The sequence below is a fragment of the Sus scrofa genome, chromosome 13 (assembly GCF_000003025.6).
Source record: "Sus scrofa isolate TJ Tabasco breed Duroc chromosome 13, Sscrofa11.1, whole genome shotgun sequence".
Lineage (NCBI taxonomy): Eukaryota > Metazoa > Chordata > Mammalia > Artiodactyla > Suidae > Sus > Sus scrofa.
The window spans coordinates 205704398-205728768 of NC_010455.5; the positions used below are offsets into that span (position 1 = coordinate 205704398).

General features: G+C 56.1%; 1 protein-coding gene across 4 annotated transcripts in view; it reads right to left on the reverse strand.

Moving 5' to 3' along the window:
- TMPRSS3 (transmembrane protease, serine 3) overlaps nucleotides 3104-24371 on the reverse strand; it is a 25537-nt gene continuing 4269 nt past the window's right edge. For 3 of the 4 annotated variants that reach the window (XM_013982609.2, XM_013982608.2, XM_021071023.1), the window contains 11 exons: nucleotides 22263-22373; nucleotides 21295-21411; nucleotides 20859-20982; nucleotides 17451-17576; nucleotides 16145-16188; nucleotides 15424-15589; nucleotides 14360-14529; nucleotides 12505-12600; nucleotides 11527-11669; nucleotides 10831-10983; nucleotides 3104-8185 (listed from right to left, as the gene is read on the reverse strand). In XM_013982609.2, the coding sequence (XP_013838063.1) occupies nucleotides 8168-8185; nucleotides 10831-10983; nucleotides 11527-11669; nucleotides 12505-12600; nucleotides 14360-14529; nucleotides 15424-15589; nucleotides 16145-16188; nucleotides 17451-17576; nucleotides 20859-20982; nucleotides 21295-21411; nucleotides 22263-22373 (1268 nt within the window). In that variant the 3' untranslated portion in view covers nucleotides 3104-8167. The other variant, XM_021071022.1, reaches the window with a different exon arrangement.

The following is a 24371-nucleotide window of genomic DNA, read 5'->3' on the forward strand; positions in this document are numbered from 1 at the left end:
CAGAAACGAATCCAACTAGTATCCACGAGGATGTGGGTTCGATCTCTGGCCTCGCTCCAGCATCGCTGTGAGCTGTGGTGTAGGTTGCAGACTCAGCTCAGATCCCACGTGGCTGTGGCTGTGGCTGTGATGTAGACCGGCAGTTGTAGCTCTGTTCCCGCCCCCCCAGGCTAGAAACTTCCACATGCCTCAGGGGCGGGCCTAAAAAGCAAAGACAGTAATAATAAAATTTTAAAAACTGCAAATCTTTTAGAAATAATACACAGACATCTTTGGGACCTAGGACGAAGCAAGAAGGTCTTCAGCTTGACACCATGAAGACAACACAGAAAAGGAACCACTGATAAATGGACCCCTCCCCATATTTAAATCTTCTGCTCTGTGGATGCTTCTGTGCAGGGGATGAAAAGACACGTGACAGACGAGGAGGAAGTATTTGCAAACCACACATCCAACAAAGGACTTGTATCCCGATACATAAAGCGCTCTCAAGATGCAGCAGTAGAAAACAATCCAGTGAGGAAAGGGGCAAACCAGGAGGGACACGCCCACGAGAGGGGACACGGAGGCAGAGGAGCGTCCTGGAGGAGGCTCCGCACATTAGCCACCGGGGAGATGCGAGTTAAAACCCTCACGAAACACCGCCTCTGGGAGCACGCAAGGGCAAAACGCACCACCGCGGAAGACAGGGAAGCCAGCTCTGCTGCACGTCTGGGCACGTCAGACGGCCGCGCGGCACTTTCCAAAAATCTGGTTATCACTCAGCAAGTGCACGTCTGGGCATTTATCTAAGAGACACGAAAACATGCTTCCGTCACGGAGCAGTTCGGAAATGATGTGTTTTAGAAACGGAGAGCAGGTGCTTGCTGCTGGGGACTAGAGACGGGGGCCGGGGGGCGGAGGGGGGAGCGTGTTTAAAGGGGGCTGTTGGAGGGATCCTTGCTGCGCGGAACTGTCCAGGGTCTGCAGGGCGGTGGTGGATGCACAAAGCTACACGTTTCTACAGGCTGAACAGAGCTAAACACACCATGCCCCCCACACTCCACACAGACGCACACCACACACAGACACCTCCCACACCCCACACACAGACACACAGACACCATACGCACACCACACACAGACACACAAACACACCGCATATACCTTGCAAATATACAGTCATGCACAGACATACACACACAAACACACACAGACGCATAGGCCACAAACACACAAACACACACGCCACACACGCACACAAGTACAACTGGAAACATCTGAACAAGAGGCCAGCAGACTTCACCGTGGTCCACGCGCTGCCTCTGAGGCCGGACAAGGGTTTTATAAAATGTCACCCTCAGGGGAAGCCGGGCACAGAGGCCGCCTCTGCCTTAGTCCCTGTGACTGCGTGACACTGCAATGATCTCATCACATTTTCAACTCAAAGAAACATGAGTGGGATAACAAAGTCTCTGAGGGCCTCACGGCACAGTGGAAATGAATCTGACTAGCATCCATGAGGACGTGGGTTCGATACCTGGCCTCGCTGAGTGGGTTGAGGATCTGCGTTGCTGTGGCTGTGGTGTAGGCCGGCGGCTACAGCTCCAATTTGACCCCTAGCTGGGAACCTCCGTAGCCCTAAAAAGACAAAAAACCAAAGAATTTCTGAGACCATAATTCTTGTGGCTACGTAAACCAATTGTAACTTTAAAAAGTTATTTGCACAGTTCTTTTTCTCAGGAAGTCTGTGTGGTTGGCAATAGGAAATCCGTTCAGTGGAAACCCAGCCTCCGCCTCCACGATGTGGCTGCCCCAGAAGGCACCCCCCTTACAAAGGCCCCCAGAGCCCTGGCCTGGGCCAAAGGGAAGCCCAGGCCTGGGGGGCTTCCTCACAGACTCACAGCAGAGGCCTGCCACCTTCTCAGGCTAGTGGAGCAGACTCTGGAATCCTGCCTGGGAGCCCTGGCTGGCCTGCCCAGTAGCTGCTCGGAGTCACCTCTGCAGGCGTCTTAGGGATGGAGCAGGAAGCAGCTCTGGTCAGGCTGGCCTTGGGCAGCCCTCTCACAAGCCGGGAGGGGGTGAGATGTGGCCCCAGGGTCCCAGGCCCAGGAGGCAGCTGTCCCCGGCCTGGAAGGTCATCTGGAATTTTCCACAGCCAGGAGGAAGGGGAGGGAGTGGCCGGCCTCCCAGAGCCCCATCTGGCGGCCAGGCCTGGAAGCTCTGAGGTTGCCTTTGAAGGAGGCTGGGGGTGGCGGTGGATAAACCAGTAGCCTCTGGACCCAGGGACGGTCCCCCGCCCCGACCTTCCTTTTCTGTGCCTCTCCTCCGAGGCCTGCAGGCAACGAGCACTAAGGATGCATGCCGTGCTGGGAGCCAGTCTTATTTCACAAATGGTAAGTTCGACTCTGGGCCGCCTGCCAGGGGCCACCCTGGGGTGAAGGAGGGCGTGAAGGGAACTGGGGGGCCGGTCCCCCTCACCAGCCCCTCCTGGGAAGAGGGACGTGTTGGGGGGGACAGCAAGCCACCCCCCATCCTGCAATCCTCCCTTGATGCTCTGACCCCACCAAGGAAACCAGTGGAAGCTTCTAGTTTGTACCTGAGATAAAAGGAAAGAAAGTGGGGGGAGACGTATGACTGGTCACGCTGCCTCAGGAGCCGCTTCCCCAACTCTGAAAACACGATGGCAGTGGGTGGATCTGAAAGACCATCACAGTGGTTTTCTTTCCATTCTTAGAAAAACCCGCTCTTTTGCCATTTCTCACCCCTTAGTGACATCACCGCCACCATTTTTCTGTGAACTACTTTGACACGAAGTTTTGTTTTGTTTTGTTTTCCTTTGTGGAAATTCCCAGGATAGGGGTTGAACCTGTACCACAGCAGTGACAACATCAGATCCCTAACCCACTGAGCCACCAGGGAACTCTGAGTCACAATTTTTTTAGATAATTTTGATCGGTCTAAGGCTGACCGGAATACAGCGCAGTCACGTAGCAAGATTCAGTTTTTACACGTTAGATGGTTACTTTGTACTATTTTATTTTGTTTTATGGCCGCACCTGTGGCATTTGGAAGCTCCCAGGCCAGGGAGCATCTGCGACAACACCAGATCCTTTAACCCACTACTCTGGACCAGGGGTCGAACCCTCACTTCCCCAGCAACCTGAGTTGCTGCCATCAGATTCTTATCTCACTGAACCACAGCAGGAACGCCTATTTTGTGCTTTTAAGGGGAGAAATACAGATGGGTTTTTTTTTTTAATAAGTCACAGCTTTAAATGACACATGTTCTCATTAGGTTCATTTCATCTATTTCCATTCGTAACATGTGCCGCGTCATGAAACAAGGACGCACGGGCGACATCCACTGAGGTGGCGTGTGTATTTTCTAGTCACCATTCAGCCGCCCATGGTCACGAGCTGTGTCGGCGCCCCAGGTCCTGGGCTGGACGCCGGAACGAACGCGCAGGTGAATAGGAATCAGCCCATCCTTGGGGCTCCCATGGGCTCAGAAACAGATGAGTTCACGGTCGTGTAAGTGCACCGCTGTGTATGTGTACACACACACACACACACACACACACACACACACACACACAGAGCAATAATACAGGAGCCCAAAGAATGACCTTCCTCTACAGGTCCATGAGTTTCAGGGGAAATTCAGACCGTTTAGGAGCCCAGACGAGATGCACGAGCCAGAGGCAGCACGTGTCCAGAAGCTGCTCCCAAGCCGGGCAGACAGACCCACCACGGTTCTTGGTGCCCAGCTGGGCCAGACACAGAGGGCACTGCGTCCCAGGTGACTGAGAGGCAGCAAGCCAGCCAGGCTTTCTTCCTCATGCTGTGCAGAAAACCCACCCCAAGGACTACCTTGTCTACGTTAATTGACTGGCAGCCAATGTCCTCTAAGATTCTGCAGCAGAAACTTGCTTTTTCTTGTCACTCCCGGCACGTCCCTTTGCCTCCTGGATGCTGGAGGCTGGGCCATCAGAAGGGGGCATCTGCCCCTTAGACCAGGGCTCAATTCCCACACCCATATCCCAACCCCGGGGTTTCTGTTTGGGGGCCTTGGGTGGTGGAGGCTGTACAGCTGTGCCCACACCTGGGACTTCTTCCACCAGCGGTGGCTCCTGGGCTAGGCTGTGGGACAGGGAGAAAGGGCGGGGGGTCCACAGCCAGACCTTCCTGGCATCTGCCTGTGAAGCCCAGGCGGTCTCCCCAAGTGACAAGTGGAGGAAACAGACCTCAGCAGGTCCCTCAGTTCCAGGCTAGAAATTCTCCTACTAGGACAGGGAGGCAAGTGACAATTTCTGTGGCCAAGGACAGTATTCAAGGCGTTGACCCATTTTCAACACTCTACTTCCAAGCTTTCTATACTATTGTTAGGTCCCCTATAGTTCTTATAAACATGCTTAAATACAGCTGTTTCAATACAGAAGTACCGGAAAGAAGGGAGAGAGAGAGAGCCATTTCCCAGGAGTTGCCCTGGACATGTGGGCACAGGGCATGGGGCTGTGGGTTTCCTCAATCGCTACGTCATGACACGGATGCCCCACAGCCACTTCTTCAGGTCCGAGGCGCCAGGGGAGGCAGCCCACATTATCCACGGTGTGTTCCTCTGGCAGTGGCTGGGCTGCAGGTTAGGGGTGCTCAAGCCACAGCCTTCTCTCCGGCTTCTGCTCTGGCACCTCCCTTGGGACCAGACATGTCTAGAGGACAGAGAAATTGATCATGACTTTGAGTCACTCCTGTGTCTCAGATGGGTTCAAGTTGGTGGCACAAAGTCCCTTTAGATTCAAGTGCCAGAGAAGGTAGCTTTGCAGTGCAGCTTTGATGCCTGCTCAAATGATGTGGCCACTGGCCTAACGTGTGGTCTTGGGAATGTCTTTGACTTTCACACCTCAGTGTTCTCATCTGCAGAATGGGACTCACAATAATCCCTGGTGACCAGGAACCAATAAGCCTGTGAAACGGGCTCAGAACGGGGCCGGCACCAGGTACATGCTGAGTCATCAGCCACCGCTGGCATCCCCCAAGACCCTCGAAGATGTGAGACGGAAACTATGTCCCAACAAGCCTCCGTGGCAGTTCAAGCGGATGGAAACCACCACAGGCTAGAAGTACATTTCCCGTGACCCCAAGGTCAAGGGTCCACAACCAAGTTAGCACCCATGCAATTTTTCCATCTCTTCACAACCTGGATCTTCAACACCTGAGTTGCCACTGCTTTCTTTTTTTAAAAAAAAGTTGGAATATAATTTTATTTCTAGCACAGTAATTTTAATGAACATACGGTTTATTTAGACTAAGAAATGACGGGTCCAGCTGATGCACAGTATTCTGCTCATTTCAGGTGTACGACGTGGAGATTCGACATTTAAACACACCACAAGGACCAGTGGGCTGGACCTCGTTTCCATCTGTCCCCCGTACAAACTTCTTACTGTATTATTGACCCTATTTGTGCTATATATTAACCCCCCTTGGCTAATTTATTTCCGGACTGGAAGTGTGTTCCCTTTAGCCCCCTTCGGTCATTTTGCCCAACCCTCACCCGCTCTCCGCTGGCGACTGCCCACGTGTTCTCTGTATCTGTGGGTCTGTTTCTCTTTTGTGATGTTTGTTCATTTGTTTGTCAGATTTCACATACAAGTGAAAGATGTCTTTCATATTCTGAATTTGTCTTTCTCTGACTTATTTCACTTAGTATAATATCAAGGCTCATGCTGTGTGTGTGTGTGTGTGTGTGTGTGTGTGTGTGTGTGTACGTATACACCACATATCTTCTTTATCTATCCATCTGCTGATGGACACACACAGTTTGGCTAATGGTAAGTAATGTTGCAATAAACAGAGGCGTACATGTATATTTTTGAATGAGTTGGGGGGGTGTTGGGCAAATACCTAGAAGTGGAATTGCTGGGTCACTTGGTCCTTCTCTTTTTAATTTTTTGAGGAACCTCCACACTATTTTCCATAGTGGCTGCACCAATTTACACTCCCACCAACGGTGCACAAAGGCTCCCTTCTCTCCACACCCTCCCCAACACTTTTTCAATGATAGCTATTCCGACAGGCGCGAGGTGGTATCTCCATTGTGGTTTTGATTTGCCTTCTCCTGATCATCAGGGATGCTGAGCCTCTTTTCCTGTACCTGTTGGCCATCTGCACTTCCTCTTTGGAAAAAAATATTCAGGCCCTCGACCCACTTTTTAAATTAGATTGTTTGGGTTTTTGCTATTGAGTCATATGAGTTCTTTATATATTCGGGGTCTTAACCCTTAATTGGACATAATGTTTGCAAATACCTTCTCTCAATCCGTAGGCAGCCTTTTTGTTTTGTCAATGGCTTCCTTTGCGAAGCAGAATGTTTTTTAGTTTGACGCAGGGCTCTTTGTTTTTGCCTTTGGTGCTCTGTGCCTGAGGAGACAGACCCCCAAAATACTCATATACAGTGTCAGAGTTTACTGCCTCTGTTTCTCCCACAAGTTTTGTGGTTTCAGGTCTTGCATTCAAGTCTTGAATCCGTGTGGAATTTATTTTTGCGTATGGGGTGAGAAAGCGGTCCAGTTTCATTCTTTTCATGCAGCTGAAAAGACTGTCTTTTCCCCACTGTGTATGCTTGCCTCCTTCGTCTTGGATTAATCACTTGCATAAGTGTGTGGATTTATTTCTGGGCTCTCTAGTCTGTTCCACTGATCTGTGTGTCTGCTTTTGTGCCAGTACCACACTGTTTTGATCACCATAGCTTTGTAGGATAGTCTGAAACCAGGGGAGTGATACCTCCAGGTTTGTTCCTCTTTCTCAAGACTGTTTTGGGGAGCTGCCACTGCTTTCAAAGAGAGCTAGGCAGAAACCCTTCAAATAAATTTGGTCTTGTCACTTTCCGATGTGTCCAGAGATCTGATACATGAGAGAGGTGCATCCAAAGAGAGTTTGCCCTTAGCTCGGCCCCCACCTGGTCCTCCTCCACCCTCTTCTCACACCCATCCCAGGAGGCTCCCTGGAGCCTCGCCCTCCCCAGGAACCTGGACCCATTTCTGATCTCCTGGAAACTCATCCATCTTTCCCGCTGTTGCCTCGAGGCAAATGAAGAGATTCCTATTTAGATGACGTCATCCGTGATAAGGCACCACTGCTGTAAAGGGATTATTTACCGAGTAACGCTCCTCTGTTATGTGTGTGTTGTGGGGACTGCGGAGGGTGTGCGGGTGACAGGAGGGGTCTCTAATCCTGCAGCGGCGTGGGAGATGGGCCCACCCAGAGAGGCAGGGCAGCCTCTGGCCTCTCAACCACATGAAACTGTCTACTCCCTCCGCCCTCAGTACAGCTGTGCGGGTTTAGTGGTCCTGACTTAGCTCAGCACTGTCTTTTCTCACTCCGCTTCTGAGCGTGGTGACGGAACAGGAGATAATTCTGATCTGCTGAGAAGTCTGTTCGAACTGAAAAAAGAAATGTGAAAGCCGCCGTGGATATGAAACAGATCTAAACAATTGAGCCCTTTGAATCAAGCTTACGCAAGTAGTCAGGATTCATTCAGGAGTTCCCAGCCACCAAGCGGTTCAGGACTCAGTGTTGTCACCACCGTGGCGCGGATTCAACCCCAGCCTGGGAACTTCCACATGCCGGGGCTGCGGCCAAAAGACCCCCCTCAAAGGACTGATTCAGACAAGCTGCAGGTGATGACTGTGCTAAGAAAGAGTTACGTCCGTCGGTTGCACAGGACAATGACACATCAAGCGCCAGAGGCTACAAAGAAATAATAGAAATAAACCTCAAGACAATAATCCCCTTTAGGGTCCGTCCCCACGTGTGAGAAGAGATCCTGGTAGGAAGTGTTAGGTTCTGAGTCTGGACAAAAGCGTGCAGACAGCTCGTCAACGGTGACCGCCCTCCCACGGGTCCACGTTGCCGGGAGGAAACCCAGGTGGACGGGTGGGAAAAGGGAGCGTTTGGGAGGCGTTCCTGCTTCTTCTCTGAGTGAAGATGGGAAAGGAGGTTCAGGGCCATTTTGATCCGAAGCCCCTCTGGCTTGTTCGCAGACAGCTGTTCTGGAGGTGGGGGAACGGAGAGATGTGGGTTCTTTTGGCTCCGCCGCCAGAAGTTTCCACACAGGAAGCCACGGAAGGACAGGGGGGGTCTCCAGCTTGGCAGGAACTCAAGGTGGGAACATGCCTCTTCGTCTTCACGTTTTCAGGTCCCTCTAGAAATAAAATCAGAGGTATTACCTTTTTTTGCGCGTCCAGTCATCAGATGAGCGGGCATCTCCATTTGCCCGAGCAGATCGCCCGCTGCTCCTGAGTGATGGCGACAAAGCTGCCGCTGCTCTAGATGAGTCCCAGGTAAGTGGGAAAAGGCTTCTCCTCCCGGTGTGCCTCCAACCCTCTCCGTCACCCACCTGAGACGGTTCCCCGGTTTCCACGTGAACTTCCCAGCTCATCGTCAGCGTTCCCATGACTCAGTGTTTGAGTCACAGCTTTGTTTTAAGCTCCCTGGACGTAGAGGTAACTACAGTTCCTTTAGCTAAACACGGGGTGATTCCCCCCAGCAGGTGTGTGAGCTCTTGGGAGGCCAACGAATGATGCCCAAAGGAAACATGCAGACCTGCTAGAAAGCTCTCCTGGAAGGGAAGCCTCATCTGGGTTGCCCCTGAGACATTGGAAGGGAGGCGTGACTCACGCAGGCCCTGGGGCCAGAGGCAGTTGAGGTTAAAATGTTTTCCAGACCCCAGGGGAGACTCAGCCTCCACCCCCGTCGTCCAGGCGAGCCTGCTTCTCAAACTCTAGGAGGGGGGCCTTTTCCAAAACACTTCTGCTTTATCAGCGTGTGCCCTGGAGACCCCTGACTGGAGCCTCTGGGGACGGTCCCAGGGACCCTCAGGTGACCAAGCAGCCAGGGGAGTGCTGCACCCCCGGCTGGAGATGGCCCACCCTGCCTGCAGCAGGGTGGAGTTGGGCTCGCGCTCTGCCCAGATTAGCCTGGAGGTCCCCTGCCCTCTAGGACTGGCTGGTCCTAGGGCCCCAGAGCCGGGGCAGAACAGATGGGGGAAGTGGGCTGGAGCCATCAGGGCAGCTGTCAGAAGCTCCCAGGGTGACTTTGGAACCTCGTCCCCCCGACACAGCCCCCTCCCCCTAGACAGCTCGGAACCGGGCCTGGGTCTCTCCCTGGGCCCTGCGTCAAGCTCTGCTTTCACGGTCCTGGTCACACGACCTCCTGACGCCATGAGCAGCCTTGCGGAGGCGCACCTCCCAGGCTCCCTGGGCGATTGCAGAGGGTGCTCTCACCCCTGTGCCCACGTGGCCCTCAGCACCACACCCACGCAGCCGTGACCCCCACGCCCACAGGGCCCCACCCCCATGCTCATGTGGCCCTCACGCCCCACGTGGACTCCCCCCTCCCCCTCCTCCCAGGCTTGTCCTGCGACAGGCCAGCACTGAGAGCAGGAACTCTCGCACCCGCAGGGCACCCCAACTACACAAGAGCAGGGCTGGCATTCAAACCAGGCCGAGTCCCAGTCCTGGGGCCCCACCCTGTGCATAGCCTTCTATTCAAAGCAATCGTTCAAGGAGGAAGAAGGGGAAATTAATGCCAAGGCACTTTAGGCAAGGTCCTCCTGGCCAATAGCTTTAAATTAAAAAGAAGCATTTAAAAAGGCTTTTGATGAGTTCCCTGGTGGTCTAGTGGTTAAGGGGTTGTCACTGCTGTGGCTTAGGTTCGATCCCAGGCCCGGGAACTTCTGCATGCTGCAGGTGCCACCAAATAATAACAATAAGAGTGAAAAGGTCTTAAACCCACCAGGAGAGAAAGCAGATTACTGAAGGCTGGGGGCTGGGGACAGGGAGGGGTGGCTTAACAAAGTCTTCTTCCCGGGCAATGAAAGGGCCTTGAATCTAGACAGAGGCGGTACCACACTGTTAATTGGGCTAAATGCCCCGGGATCGTTCATTTCAAAATGGTTACTTTCAGGTTGTGTAAATCTTGCCTCAATCAAAAACAAAAAAACCAAAAAAACCCACGTTCATTTGAAATGGGTCTAAGGCCTGACGTGGGGCTCAGAGTTGCGGTTAAGTCAGCAAACACGTGCTGCCTGCCCGCAGGTGGAAGGCGGGCTGACAGGCTCCTGCTCGCGGGGCGTGGTGCGGGAGGGGAGTGTCGCTACCTGTCCTCCAAGCCGTCACACTGGGGCCTGGAGTAGGCAGATGCTCCCGTCCCTGGGTGTCCCCCTCTCCTCCTCCTGCCATCTCCGGGGCTCCCCTGCCCGTGCAGGTCCTGCCAAGCCAGCCTCAGTGACACGCCCCCCGACCCCCGCCCCCATGCAGGGAGCTCCCAAGGCCCAGAGCTGCCCAGGCCCCACCTAATGGGAAGCTTCAACCCACCCCCGGATCCCCGCAAGGTCCAAGCACCCCCATGGACAATGGGGACCCCCATGTCCAGACAGTCCCCCACCTGCCTCTGCACGTATCCACAGGTGAGAGCGCATGTGCACGCACACACGCACAGGTGCCCACCTTACTGCTCCCGTCCCCCGGGGCTCCTCCTCGGCCGCCCCTTCCCCCCCTGGCAGCAGCACACTGTCTTCCGAGTCCCAGCCACCCTCACCCTGTGACTGCCATCCCCTCCCCTCTGCCACCAGACCCACCCTACACAGAGAGCCTTGCCCACGAGATCAGCTGTGCTCAGGCCGACACCCAGGAGCACGGCCACTGTTTGCCAAGCAGAGGCCTAACGGGGCCCTTCCTGGCCCTGGACGGCAGGACGGGGGCCCCACGGAAAGGGCGCCAGAGGCGGCATGGCGGGCACCAGCGTGAGCTCTGGAGGCGTGCGGGGGTTGGGGGTGGCTGCACCCACCTCCATCTGCTCGTGAATCCAGTCCAGGAAGGATGTGATGCGGGTATAGACCCCAGGCTTGTTCGCCTCAGCGCAGCCGATGCCAAAGCTTGTGGCTCCCACCAGCTTCCACACCGTCCTCTCCTGACACACCAGGGGCCCCCCGCTGTCCCCCTGGAAGCCAAGGGAAGAGCAAAGGGCACAGGACAGGCCCTGCCATGGTGCCTGCCTTGTCCCGGGGGCAGGATCCCCCCCCCTTACAGAATCACCCCAGCCCTTCTGGAACTGACTTGCACTCTGACAGTGGGGTCCTTATCCTCTGGGGACAGTCCCCTCCCGCTGTGCCCCTGCAAGATCTCCTGAGCCCACAAAGGCAGCTAGGGGAGCAGAGGGGGCTCTCAGAGGGAGGGGCTGCCTGGCTAGTTGCCCGCTGTGGCCTTGCAGGCTGGGTGCACTGGCTCCTACCTGCCCTCTGCCCCTTTGGTTCCCCTGCAAACTCTGAGAGCGCCCTGGCAAAGGGGAGCGTTGGGTAAACCCGGGTCCAGCCAGACAGGAAAAGGAGTGCTATCTTGAGCAAACTTCATCCCCACGCCCTGCAAATTTGCTTTTCAGTTGGTCACAGGGAAAGGCTGGCGGTGGCCTGAACTGCGGGCTGGTGGCCACACCAGAGCCTCGCCTCACCCGTGCGTGGTCCCCAGAGGTCAGCAGGGGCCCTACCTGGCAGCTGTCCACCCCGCCTTTCAGGTAGCCTGCACAGAGCATGGACGGGGAGATGAGGCCCCCGTACACGTCCCTGTGGTTGCAGAGCTTGTTGGAGAGCAAAGGCACGGCCGCGTGGTTGAGGACCGGAGAGGCGTCGCCTGTGACAGGGGCGGGGTGGGGGGGCATGTGGTGAGGGGCGGCCCCACCGGGAACTCAGAAGGCCTTTATCTGGGGCAGGGCCAGCCCCTGACCCACACCAGCCTGTCCAGGACAACCCAGGTGACAGAAGGGAAACGGAGGCTCAGGAAGGTCACACACACGGCTTCTGGGGCATCTTGTGAGGGTCAGGAGAAAAACGTCCTTCCAAAAAGGACACTGATGCCCCAGCCCCGGAACTGGGGTGGCGTCGCCGTACACGGCCAAAGGCACTCTGCAGAGGCGACAGGACCTTGAGATGGGGACACGGTCCTGGGCCCTCTGGCTGGGCCTTACGTGTGATCACGGGGTCAGAGGGGGAGTCGGGCTGGTGGAAGCAGAGGTCGGAGAGGAGACGGACGACGGAAGATGCTGTGTGGCTGGCTTCGAAGGGGGAGGAAAGGGCAGGACGAGTGCTGCAGGGGACCGGACAGCTGGGACAGATGAGGACGCCTCCGGGAGGAACCAGCCCTCCCGACACACCAACTGCAGCCCACGGACACTGATTTATGGCCTCCGACTGAGTTTGGAGCTTGTGTGGCAGCAGCAACAAGAAACTAACACATCCGCGGTGGGTCAGCCTCGCCGCCCACGCGAAGGGACGGACACGCTCTGCCTCCACCTGTCTGAGACCCCGTTACCTTCACGTGTTCTAGGCTCACGCCGGGCACACCCCTCCTCCCACGCCTCTCAGGTCTGCGCTTCCCCCCGACGGGGACATGGGGACGGGGACGGTGCCCTGGGCCCTCTCGGTTCTGGGCGCCCGGGGACTCAGACTCTTGAAGACAGACCACTGACCTCCGTCCTCCGTGGCCCCCCATCCTGATGTCCAGCACATTTTCCCATCAGGAAAGTTCTCTTCAGAGTTGGGCAGACAAACTGGTTGGATCATCTCTGTTTGAAGAGGAAACAAGAGCTCTCAAGCCATCGAGAGAGGCTGTCTTGTCCGTGCCTCCCTTTCTGGGGGGCACTCAAGCCATCACAGCCATGAAGGCTGGTAGCTCAGAGCAGGGACCCCACCCCGACCAGGGCCCTAAAACTTTAAAACAACCCCAGACTCCAGCAACCCTAGACCAGGGGTCAGCACATTTTCTCTAAAGGGCCAAAGAGGATACATTTTAGGCTTTTCGGGCCACGTGATCTCTGCCACAGTCACGTGAAAGCAGCCTGGGCTGTGATGAACCAACGGGCAGGCCGTGTGCCAATAAAACTTTATTGACCAAAGCAGGCAGAGGGTCCGATTCAGCCCATGGGCCATAGTCTGCCGGCTCCTGGTCTAGCGGTGGGCACCTCGCTTCACGCAACATCCCTCCATGGATGTTCCCATGCCTGCTGACGCCTCTGGGGGCGACGAGCCCACCTGCCACGTGGGCTGTGTCACTTGGGCCCTTCCCCAAAGACCGTCACGGGGCCCTCAGGTGACGGCACTCTTAGATCCGCTGAGCCCTTCTGGGTGCGACAACAATGGAAAGGCAGAGGAGGGATAAGGGTTTATCAAAGTGCAAGTGCTGGCACCTCATTTTTTATAACCAGGTATCATTAATAATAATTAACGAACGAACGCCACCACTCTGACTTCTCTTTGTTTCTCTAGAAGTGTTTGTTTCAGTGTGTTCTTCCGTAGAGTGTTGCGCACAGTATTGCGTGTGCTGTGTGATAAACACACTGATGACTCTGCCAGGTCAAACCGGCTGCTGGGCCCGAGCCAGGACTCCGTTCCAGCAAGGGCCTTGTTTGTTATGCTCTGCCTGCTTTCCAGGATGCTGTATTTGGGGGAAGGAGAAGGGGCTCTTATGTATTGAGGAGTAAACTTCTATGCTCAGTTGCATCTGCAAGATTTTGAAAGTTCTGTCCTGTGTGGCTTTTCTGGTGTTTTCGAAACCTCCAGAGGGCAGGACTTGGTATTCCCATGGAGGAATGGAGCCGCTGAACTCAGCAGCTGGTTGGGAGAGCGTGCTTCTGAGTGTTTCCATGAGTTGGAGATGCTCAGGTTATTCTAACTTGTGGAAAAGGGCCACAGGGAAGAGCCCACCACAATTGGCTGGCTGGCCTCAAGACCCTCTATTTCTCGGCCAAGACTGAGTCACCAGGCAGCTGGGTGGCACTGGAAGGGCCCGCCCCACCAAAAGCACCAGACAAGGAAAAGCTCTGTCCCCATGGGCCTGAGATCCCCTTCCACCACCCATAGGCACCCGGTGGCCCAGCCTAGGGAGGTCCCTTTTATCTCCAGGTGGCACCAAAACCAGAAAGAAAGTAGCACAACTGAGGGCCCCGGTGGCCCCAGACACACCAAGGTGACCAAAGTAGAACCACAAAGGCTCTGCAAACACACGGCCCCCAAAAGTAGGCCAGGACCTGCACCGTGAACCTGAGCAGGTGACTGCCTGCGAAAGTCAAAGGTGCATGTAGGATCCAGCCTTTCCTAGTAGGATGGCCCAAGTGCCCAGAATATGATTGAAATGTTCTCGTCTTTCCAAGAACCAGGAACGTCACCACTTTCATGAGACGAGACAATCAGCCGAAGCCAACACTGACGTGCATCAGATGTGGGACTTCGCCGGCGGAGCAGCCATCGGCGCCATGCTTCAGCAAGCAATTCACATTCTCTCGAAACAAACGATAGCAACACAGTGACAAAGAAACCCCCACTTACCGTTGAAAGCGACCGGCCCCGCCAGCTTCATGAGGGCGATGTCATTGCCTAACCTCTTGGGCTTGTACTTGCTGTGGTAGATGATTTTTTCTACCAGATGGGAGGGGGCTGGGCTGTCCAGCAGGGACACCAGGCCCACCTGGATGGTCCAGGATTTGGGGAGGTAGAGACTGAAATGAGAGCGCCTCGAGCACTTTAACTCACGGACCTCAGGTGTCCAGAGAGCTGGTGCCAAGGAGATGGCAGGAGACGGCCGCCCCACCCCGCCACCCCCCTCAGCCCTGCAGAAGCACAGACCCAGCCCGTGCATTTCCTAAGCCAGCCTTGTCCTCTGCGCCTCGGAGGACTTCTGGGCCTTTGAGAGGTGAGCTCGACTTTGCTGCCTGAGAAGGCCCATCAGGAACGGTCTCCAGCGGAAACCAAAAGAGACGGAGGTGGAATAACCAGGACCCGTGCCACTGGGTATGGAAGGATTTTCTGTGGCTTTCTTCCACGCCACGCCTGGGGAGCCCAGGCCCAGGACATGGGACCAGCAGGGTGTCGTAGGGCACAGTGGGGAAAACCCACCAGAGCAAAGAGTGATGCTGGCCATGCTGTGATGCCCGAGCCCCCTGGATGGTGACAGTACCCCAGGGGGATGTGGGGCTAGCGAGCAAGGGGCTTTGAGAGAGACTGCTCCAGGGAGCCTCCGTGCTGCTGTCCCTCTCCCTCTCGGCCGCAGCATGGTCCACTGCAGTTAGCTACAGGGACGTCTAGGGCCTTACAGTGGTGGGTTTCCTCCTGCACGAGGGCTTCCTTCCTCCTCTTTCTGTCTTTTCTTAGGAGCTGCGGGCCTAAGGTCCTTGGAAGGAGCTCAGGGCCCTCTGTCCCACCCAGCTGATGGAGCTGGGTCCTCGGTGGGGATGGAGGGGTCCCTTCATGTGGACGTTGCTCTGTGACCATCTGATCTGTTGTCCTGCTTCCTGGACCTGTCCTGCAGCCGACCACCCAAATCAACCCCATCCCAACATGGCCCGGACTGGACAGGGGTCTGCGGAAACACGGACCGCCAGGAGGGCACTCACTCGTAAACACAGTGGGCAGCGGTGACCACCCACACGGGGGTGATGACGGATCCCCCGCACAAGTGGTAGCCCTGGAACTGCAGGCTGGCCTGCCAGGGCCACTGTGCCAGTGAGGACGCATTTCCACCTACGATACGCGGGCTGGAGCCCATTCTCCGACCGCAGGCTGCAGAAGGAGAGAGAGGGCGGGGCAGGCGCTCAGGGGGAGCCCAGGCCCAGGACATGGGACCAGCAGGGTGTCGTAGGGCACAGTGGGGAAAGCCCGCCAGAGCAAAGAGTGAAGCTGGCCATGCTGTGATGCCCGAGCCCCCAGGATGGTGACAGTACCCCAGGGGAATGTGGGGCTGGCGAGCAAGGGGCTTGACCTCAGGCCCAGCCCCTGCAACAAGAGCCCCCTGCCAGCAATGAGGGGCACCCCCCAGGCTGGAGATTTGGGGGGACACTAAGCAGCCTGGGGTGGGGGAGGGGGAGAGAAAGAGAGGGTGAGTCAGGCCACTGGGGCCCCCATGGGGTGACGGGACACCCTGCACGTGGTCCTGTCAGCTGCTGGGAAGGTGCTCTGGGCTGCCTCCCTCCGCCTGGCAGGTGGGGTCACAGAGTTCCCTTCTGGCACCAGGGCGGGAAGGGACGGTCCCCAGAGCCGTCGAGGGGGGAGATGGGGGACGGGAGGCTGTGAGTCAGGGCCTGCTTCCGTTCATCTCTGCGTCTCTGTAACTCTCACCTGAGCACGTCAAGGTAACCACGTGACCCGAGGCACATCCTTCCCTAAAGGGGGAAAAGAGGGGGCTTAACGCTAAACCACCCAGGGCTGTGAAATGCATACCTAATTTTACTGAAATCTTCGAGGCAAAGAAAAGTAAACTACTCCCTTCCTCTTGAATACAGATTACGATTTTAGTCTTAAAAAAATGCTTTAGTCTAAATAAAAGTGAGGTCACAGAATTCATTATAAAACATGTGACTGCCGTGAAGTCTAATACACGTGACAGGCTGTGGAGGGTTTCTAGGCTTCACACAGCTAATGATGAGAAATGCATAAAGAGCTGTATTATAATGTAAGGGTGTAATGTATTATAATGAACAAAGGACACCACTATGCGTATGGAAGCGTATAATGGGGTCATTTGAGCCTCACTTTCCCCAGGTCCTTCACCGGCCCCTGCAGTTCACAGAGTGTCCATCAGATGGCGGGACAGCTCCTCCTGGCATGAAGTTCTTGTCGCCTGGGACACACACCCCTCCAAGAGGACTCGTCCCCAGAGCCTGGGGAATGACACACACTGTCTGACCCCCGCATGGGTGGGTGCTTTTCCTGCAAGCCACCCTGGGAAGCCACCCTGCGATCCTTTTCCTTCTCCTGCCTTTAGAGTCCCCGTCCTGTTACACAGTCAGGCAAGAAAAAGCCAGTGTCACCAGCCTGGGGTTTTAGAACCCCAGAGACGAGCTGTCCCTACAGATTTCATGTGGGTCCCAAAGCCTTGGTCAACTGCACAGGGGAGGGGCGGGGAGGGGCGGGGAGGGGGCTGTTGTTTCCGGGCCAGAGAACACACTCCTGTTGGGGTTTGGTCCAAGGAGTCAAACGGGGCATCCGGCACGTGGGTTCAGACCCCCCAGGCCCTCCACACCAGGCCGGTGAGCCCCTGAGCATCGGGCCCTTGATGCCGTTTAAGGACAGCTGGTCTACCCGCCTCCCGAGTTGTCTGGGGGACATGGATACCAACGTGCACAGGAACGTGCTTCGTAAATGAGGAAGGATACGTTTCTTTCTTAATTTCTCTCTGTCTAATATCTCCCCTCCCGCGCCCTCCCGTTTCCCAAACGCATCCGCGGCGCCCGCTGTGTGCGCATCGCGTGACTCCGCTCCATCCATCCCCCCGCCTTGGGGTTCAGTTCTTGTTCCCCAGCCTCCCAGCAGGGGACCCAGCCCACGCTGGGTGCTTGGGGAGCACAGCCTCCTGCCTCTTGAGTCTTCGTGGCGCTGGAGGGGCCCCCCCCCCGTGTGGACGCAGCAGCGCCCGGCCGCTTACCTCACATACACCGCGTGGTGGAGGGCGGTCACTTTGTCGTCCGGCAGGAGGTGGTTGATGGAAACGAAGTCCTCCCGGAACGGCTCCTCAAGCAGGTCCACTCTGAGGGTGTCTGAACTCACATAGCTGCCAACACAGTAGAAACACAGGCCTGGGGTGTGACCGTCACTCTGTGCCTCAAATCTCCCTGGGCTCATGTCCCAGGATTACAGGTGTCTTACTGGGGGGATGTCTTTGTGTGCCCCCAAACCATCAAAGGCTTCCTTCTGCCAACGTAGCAGGGCCTTCCAGACCTGGACCAGCCTGGGACGGGCCCCACCCCACAGCCCAACCGCCCACCACGGGCTCTGGGCGGCTCTGCTTGGGCATCAGCTGAACTGACCTCGGCTTGGCCGGAAACCCACCCCCGAGGGAAGAGAACACGGAACCAGGTGGGCATCAAAGTGGGGACACCAAGCCCCCCAAAGATGATAGGCTGAGGGGGATGAAAGACTGCCCTGGATGATGAGCCCGGAGACGGGGCACAGGGGCACCGGGGCAAAGCCAGTGCTCAAAGGGGTGGGAGACGGGTCTTCTGGAGGATGATAACAAGGGGCATTATTCTTTTCTTTTTTTCCTTTCTTTTCATTCTTTTTGTTTTGTTTTGTTTTTTGTTTTTAATGCTTTTTAGGGCCGCACCTGTGGCCTATGGAAGTTCCCAGCTAGAGGTCAAGTCGGAACTGCAGCTGCCGGCCTACACCACAGTCACAGCAATGCGGGATCCGAGCCGAGTCTGTGACCTATGCCACAGTTCACAGCACCACCAGATCCTGAACCCACTGAGCAAGGCCAGGGAGCGAACCCACATCTGCATGGATACTAGTCGGGTTCATTACCACTGAGCCACAATGGGAACTCCCTCTTTTCATTCAGAAAAAAATTTTACTATCATTTTTTTAGGGCCGCACCCCTAGCATATGGAAGTTCCCCCAGCAACACCAGATCCTAGCCCTGTCTGCGACCTAGGCCACAGCTCACGGCAACGCCAGATCCTGAACCCACTGAGCAAGGCCAGGGATCAAACCCTCATCTTCACGGATACCAGTCAGGTTTGTTTCCACTGAGCCACCACGGGAACTCCCACCATCCATTTCAAATCAGGTGTTTGATGAGTTATGAGATGTGATATGAAAAAAGACAAAGCAGCTGGTTTGCTCCACTGGTGAACTCAGCAGCTCATCCAGCAGGATTTCATCGGGTTACGTATGTGGTTGGTTTACAAAGTCCGGTCGGGTCCGCGTTTGGAGGAAAATGCAGTCAAGGCAGCGGCCGTGACCCTCCCAGCCTCCCAGGGGCTGCGCGACCACGGATGGGGCAGCGCCAGGTGGAAGAGCCCGCTGCTACCACGCTGGTCCGCCCGGTGGGTGCAGGGGCTGGGCTGCCGGCGGGGCGGCGGCGGTGATGCACCTGGAGCCCCGCAAGTGGTCTCAGAGTCTCTCAAACGAGCAGGACCCCAGGCTCTGACAAGGTATTCCTGTGGTCCAGGCTGGCCTCAAAGCCCCAAGGTCGCTGGACCTCAAGGCGACCCTCTAAAGCCGGGACTGCTACGAACCCTGTTTCTGAGGCCCGAGTCCCATGACGGGGCCGCGTGTGCCGGGCTTTGGACCGGGGCCGTCTAACCGGCCCGTCTACCGTTTTCTCTCTGTCTCAGACCCCTGACCAGCAGAGCAGAGAAGGAGGGCTTTCGGGGGAGGACGAGGACGCGAACAACGAGGGAAACGGAGGGTTCGGCAGGAACTCCTGGAGCTGGAGATGCGGACGCGAGGGCACGTTCAGAGCGAAGAAAACGGCAGAGGAGGGGCGACTGCGAAACGGCTCCACCAGCCTTGCCCTGGCCTGAGAGGGCCGCTGACCAGGTCAGGGCCATAAAGCAGCAGAGGCCGGGCTGCCCGGAGCGGGGTGGGGGGGTCACGGGGTCCCTCTGCACGGTGGGGGGTGAGGGATGGGGTGCAGGACGTCAGGAGGAGGTGCTCCTAGAGGGAGACGCGGGGAAGGGGGGGTCGCCCCCTGAGGGTCTGAGAATCCACCGCCGAGAGGCAGAAATGCCCAAGGGAGGCTTCCAGCTGTGAGCAGTGGTGGGGGTGTGAGTGATGTAGGATGTGTGTGCGTGTGACTGGTGTGTGAATGCATGTAGGTGTCTGCGCGTGTGTGTGATGTAGGTGTGTGTGGGATGCGTGCATGGTGTGAATGTGTGTAGGTGTGTGTGCACAGTGTGATATAAGACTTGTGTATAGTTTGCGTGTGCGAGTGACTGGTGTGTGTGTGTGTGTGTGAGTGTGTGTGTGAGAACTTCCTCCTTGTCTGTGAGGAGCCAGGTGTACATGTTCCCTGCAGGTTGTTAAGGGCCTTTGCTGCTGCCAATGGGCTTGAGCAGCTGATCTCTGAATCCAGGCTGTCAGGTGGGCGGGAGGCAGGTCTCAGGGACACAGCTGGAGAGCGGGTTTCACTGGCTTTGGAGAAAGAAGCGGAGACTAAGATGCATCAAATTTGAAAACTAGGGCTTGGAGCACCGAGGCCTTAACGCCCGACTCCCCAGGTGGAAACAGGGACGCCCACTCTCTGAGGGAAGGGTGCTCAGAGCCTGCCCACTGGAAGCCCCAGCCTGCCCACTGGAAGCCCCGGTCTGCCCACTGGGACCCAAGAGTTGCAGGTGTGATGTCCTGGGCACCCAAGGCCGATGTCAGCTGCCAGGGTCTGGAGCAAGGGGCCCCAGAAGGAAAGATGCCCCAGGGTCCAACTGCACCTCCCTGATGCCAGTGTCATATGGCAACACAGAACCTGAAACGTGGCAGCTCCACCGCAATTGTTCTTTCTCCACCTGTTGCTAAACAATTGTTTTGAATAATCAGACTGTCATTAAGTTGCTGGCTTCTTGGAGCTCCCTGGTGGTGCAGCTAATTAAGGATTTGGTATTGTCACTGCTGTGGCGCAGGTTCGATCCCTGGCCCGAAGGCTTCCACATGCCTCAGGCTCAGCCCAAAAAAAAAAAAAAAAAAAAATTGCTGGCTTTTCAAACTTGGCTCTCTGGGTATCTTGGGAGGGGTGACCTGACTGGGTGGTGTTGGGAAGCTGCCCTGCGGCTAGGCCTGAGGACCTGGGGCTTCGGTCTTCAGTTCTAAAGCTCTTTATAGCATGTTTGCATCTGGGGTCCTGGCCTGAGATGCCCCCCTAAAGTGCCAGGTCCTGGGCGACCTTGAGCAAGTCGCTTAGCATGTCAGGACCTTGGTTTGCACACCTGTGACATCTGTCATCGTGGGGTTGCCATGGGGACAGTGGGTAACAGATTGAGGCACCTCGTGTGTGCCCAGCTCCCTGCCCTCGTCGTTATCACCACCAACGTGCTGTCTGCTGCTGGATGCACTGAGTTACCTTGGAAACCCCAGCTGGGCACAGGCGACAGATGCGTGGTGAGCCTTCCAGTCCTCGGAGCACACGGTCCTCCAGGCGGCAGCAGTGAACACCTGGAGCGCAGCGTTCCGACCGCTCACGCGGACTGGCCAACGCACAGGGAGACAGGCATCGGGGCCCTGAGACGGCGGGCAGAGGGTCTCTGCAGCCAGCCCAGACCCCCCTGTGCTGAGTTCTGACCGCCTGGACCCCTCAGCTCTCTGGAAGGTCTCTTGGAGTTGCTTACAGAGTGTCCCCAATCAAATTGAAGCTCCACATAAGGACACCAGCCCAGAGACTCCTGGGGCAAACACCACCGGATCCCATGTCTTGACAAAGGCAAGGCCGGGGACCCCTGTCACAGGTGGGACAGGTCAGGGTCGGGTCGTGCATCGGCCGTGAAGAGGCGGGGCCTTACCGCATCGGTACTCGTCCTCCCCTTCCCTGCAGTCGGCGACCCCGTTGCATCGAGCCGCCAGTTCAATACACTTGAAAGACGACCGGCACCGGTACTTGCCAGAGCAGTCAAAGTGGACTGGGGACGGGAGGGGGTGTCAGGGAAGGGCTCCCTCCGTGAGCAGCCCTGACCACCGTCCACCTGCCCCGTGGCTGTGAGCTTGCCCGAAAGTGGTGAAAGCTGCGCTGAAACCACCCCTCTGCCAGCAACCTGTTTCCCTCAGCGCAGCTTCTGTGCCAAATTCCAGGGGGTGGGGCCACGGCACCCCACTTTGTCTCTCTCAGTAGCCTTGAGCCAAAACTCGAAATGAAGTTAGACTCCGGAGACTCAAGGTCAGGAGAGAAAGTGTGTGGCTGTCGGGTGACCGGCCGAGCTGGCCGAGCCAGGGGCTGTGAGTGTGGACCTGGGGCCCCCAGTCTTTCTCCCGTGGTCTCTGATGCTAGATGAGAAGTGAGGGAGCGGACTGTGGACACCGAAGCCCAGCAGGTGAAGACTTAAACTGATCTGAGATCTGCTTGTTTGAAGAGAAAAGGAGCCGTCGTTCCCCACTGGAAGCCATTCAGAGGACTCACTTTCTCAAAAGCCACTTGCACCTTATGTGAAACCCAGCTCGGCCTTGCATGAATGGCCTCCTTGTCCTCTCCCCCAGCTCCCACCCCTTTTCTGCCTGCGGGTTCAATTTCATCAGCTGCCTCTGACACTCCTAACCGGGCAGGATCCTCGGTGACAAAGCCTCCAGCGCGGCCAAAGCGCCACCCCCGCCCAGGGGCCCAGGTCAGCTCACAATCCGGCAGGCAAATAAAGCTCAAATCAGCAAACCCAGAGAGCGTTTGCTGCAGCAGTTAAGGCTGCAGGGAGGGGGAAGCCCATGGACGTCTCTACACCTGAACAGGCATTTGAGCACCTGCTGAGTAATGGATCATACTCACTGCCCAGCCCAATGGCCAAGGCTAATATCAAGGCGATTATCCCAACGACAAGGATGGGGAAGAACTTCAGAGGCAGCAGAGACAGGATCTGGGCAGCGACCGCGTCAGCATCTGGAAAGCAGAAGGGGGAGCGTGAACGGCCACGGAACAGCGAAACTGCAGGAAATAAAACGGAATTCATTCTTCCTTCCCACCCCCATCCTCAAGGCAGAGAATGTACCCGTGCAAAGGATGCCAACTTGGAGAGACGGCCACCTACATCCCCTAAAAGCCGAGCCCCGTGCTCTCCAGCCCCAGCCCAGCTGTGTCTATGCTCCGTTAGGGGAGGGTGGGTGGGCTGAACTGTGTCTCCCCGCCCCCCCCAGATGATATGTTGATGTTCAAATTCTCATAACTCAAAAGATCATCGTACTTGAAAAGAGAGTCTTTACAGAGATAATCAAGTCAAACCACGGTCCTCAACGTGGGCCTTCATCTAAGAGGACTGGCGACCTTATAAAGGAGGAAGCTCAGACGCAGAGGCAGACGCACACAGAGGGAAGATGGCGTGAAGGGACATGGGCAGAACGCCATGCCAACATGGAGGCAAAGACAGTGACTCATCTCTAAGCCAAGGAACCCACGATTATCAGCCACCCAGAATCCAGGCAGAGGCGAGGAAGGGTTCCACTGCAGGTGTCGTGGGAATGGCCCTGTTGGCTCCTTGGTCTCGGAGGCCTGGCCTCCCGATGGGGCCAGTAGATGACTGCTGTTTTAGGCCACCGAGCATGGGGCGTTTGGTGGCCCTAGAGGAGAAGTAGGACCCCAATTCCCAAGGATACTCTCCTGTAGAAGAGGGTGATTTTAAAACCCAGCCAGGGTACCCTCAGGACATGGTGAGCTGGGACCTCTGAGAGGGTCACCAGGAGGCATGCGGACATTCCCCAGCAGTCCTGGCACAGATCCCGACAGCCTTGTGACAGAGATGGCATCTCTTCAAGGCAAAGGGCAGCTTATTTACTTTCCGCTTCAAAAATATAATCTCTTCCCTTGCGGCGAAACTCATGCAGGTCTGTTCAAAGCCCCTTATAAAAGATGTGGATCCCGCAGCTCCAGGCTCCTCAGCGGTGATGCAGACCCACTGTGTGCAGTGTACACCAGGCCGGCTCCATTCTGCTGCCAGACTCTTGGTGGACAAGAGTCACCAACTCAAACAGGAGCCACGAGTGACCCAGGAGTCTGTGTCTCTGCCAGCCTCTGTGGGACTGTGCCAGGCTGACTTGTTAGCTTGCAAGTAGGGTAAGACCCTTGGCCCTTCCCAGTTCTTTTTTTAATCAATTAATTAATTTTTTTATGGCCACACCTGAGGCATTCTGAAATTCCCGGGCTAGGGGTTGAATCAGAGCTGCAGCTGCAGGCCTACACCACAGTCACAGCAACGCTAGAGCCAAGCCATGTCTGTGACCTATGCTGTAGCTCAAGGCAATGCCATATCCTTAACCCACTGAGTGAGCCAATGTTCTAACCCGCATCCTCACAGAGACAACATCGGGTTCTGAATCTGCTGAGCCAAAACAGGAACCACCCCCTTCCCAGTTCTTGCCTGCAGAACCAGGCTGGTTTGGCAGAAAGATGTGTGAAGACCTTAGGCTACTCAAAAGTATAAGCCTCTGGGGGCCAGGAGAATTGCCTTTGTCAGAACAGGCCATTTCATGCAAATTATCTCACCAATCCTGAAAATACATCTATGCTGATGTGGTCTTCTACTAAAATTAGGAAGGTTGAAATGCAGAAGGGGGAAAGCCTTCCAGGTGTCAGGTGACCGCTCAGGACAGATGCTGCCTGGCCTCCCTACCTGCTCTTGGAGACACTAGGTCAAGAGACGGCCCGTGGGAAAGCCAGAGAGATTCCTCTGCCTGTGCCTGGAAACCCACAATGTCACCCTCCGGCAATAAAGACTGTTATTGTAAATAGTCAGTATCCTTCCAATTTGTCCAAAATGGAAGAGAATCAGAAAACAAATGGAGAAAAAAGCGATGAACTGGGAGGAAGGGAAGGAAAGTGTAAAGAAAGAAAGGGCACGAGCAGAAAGGGAAGAGTGGGGGAATGGGAAATGCGCGTTGGGCTCTG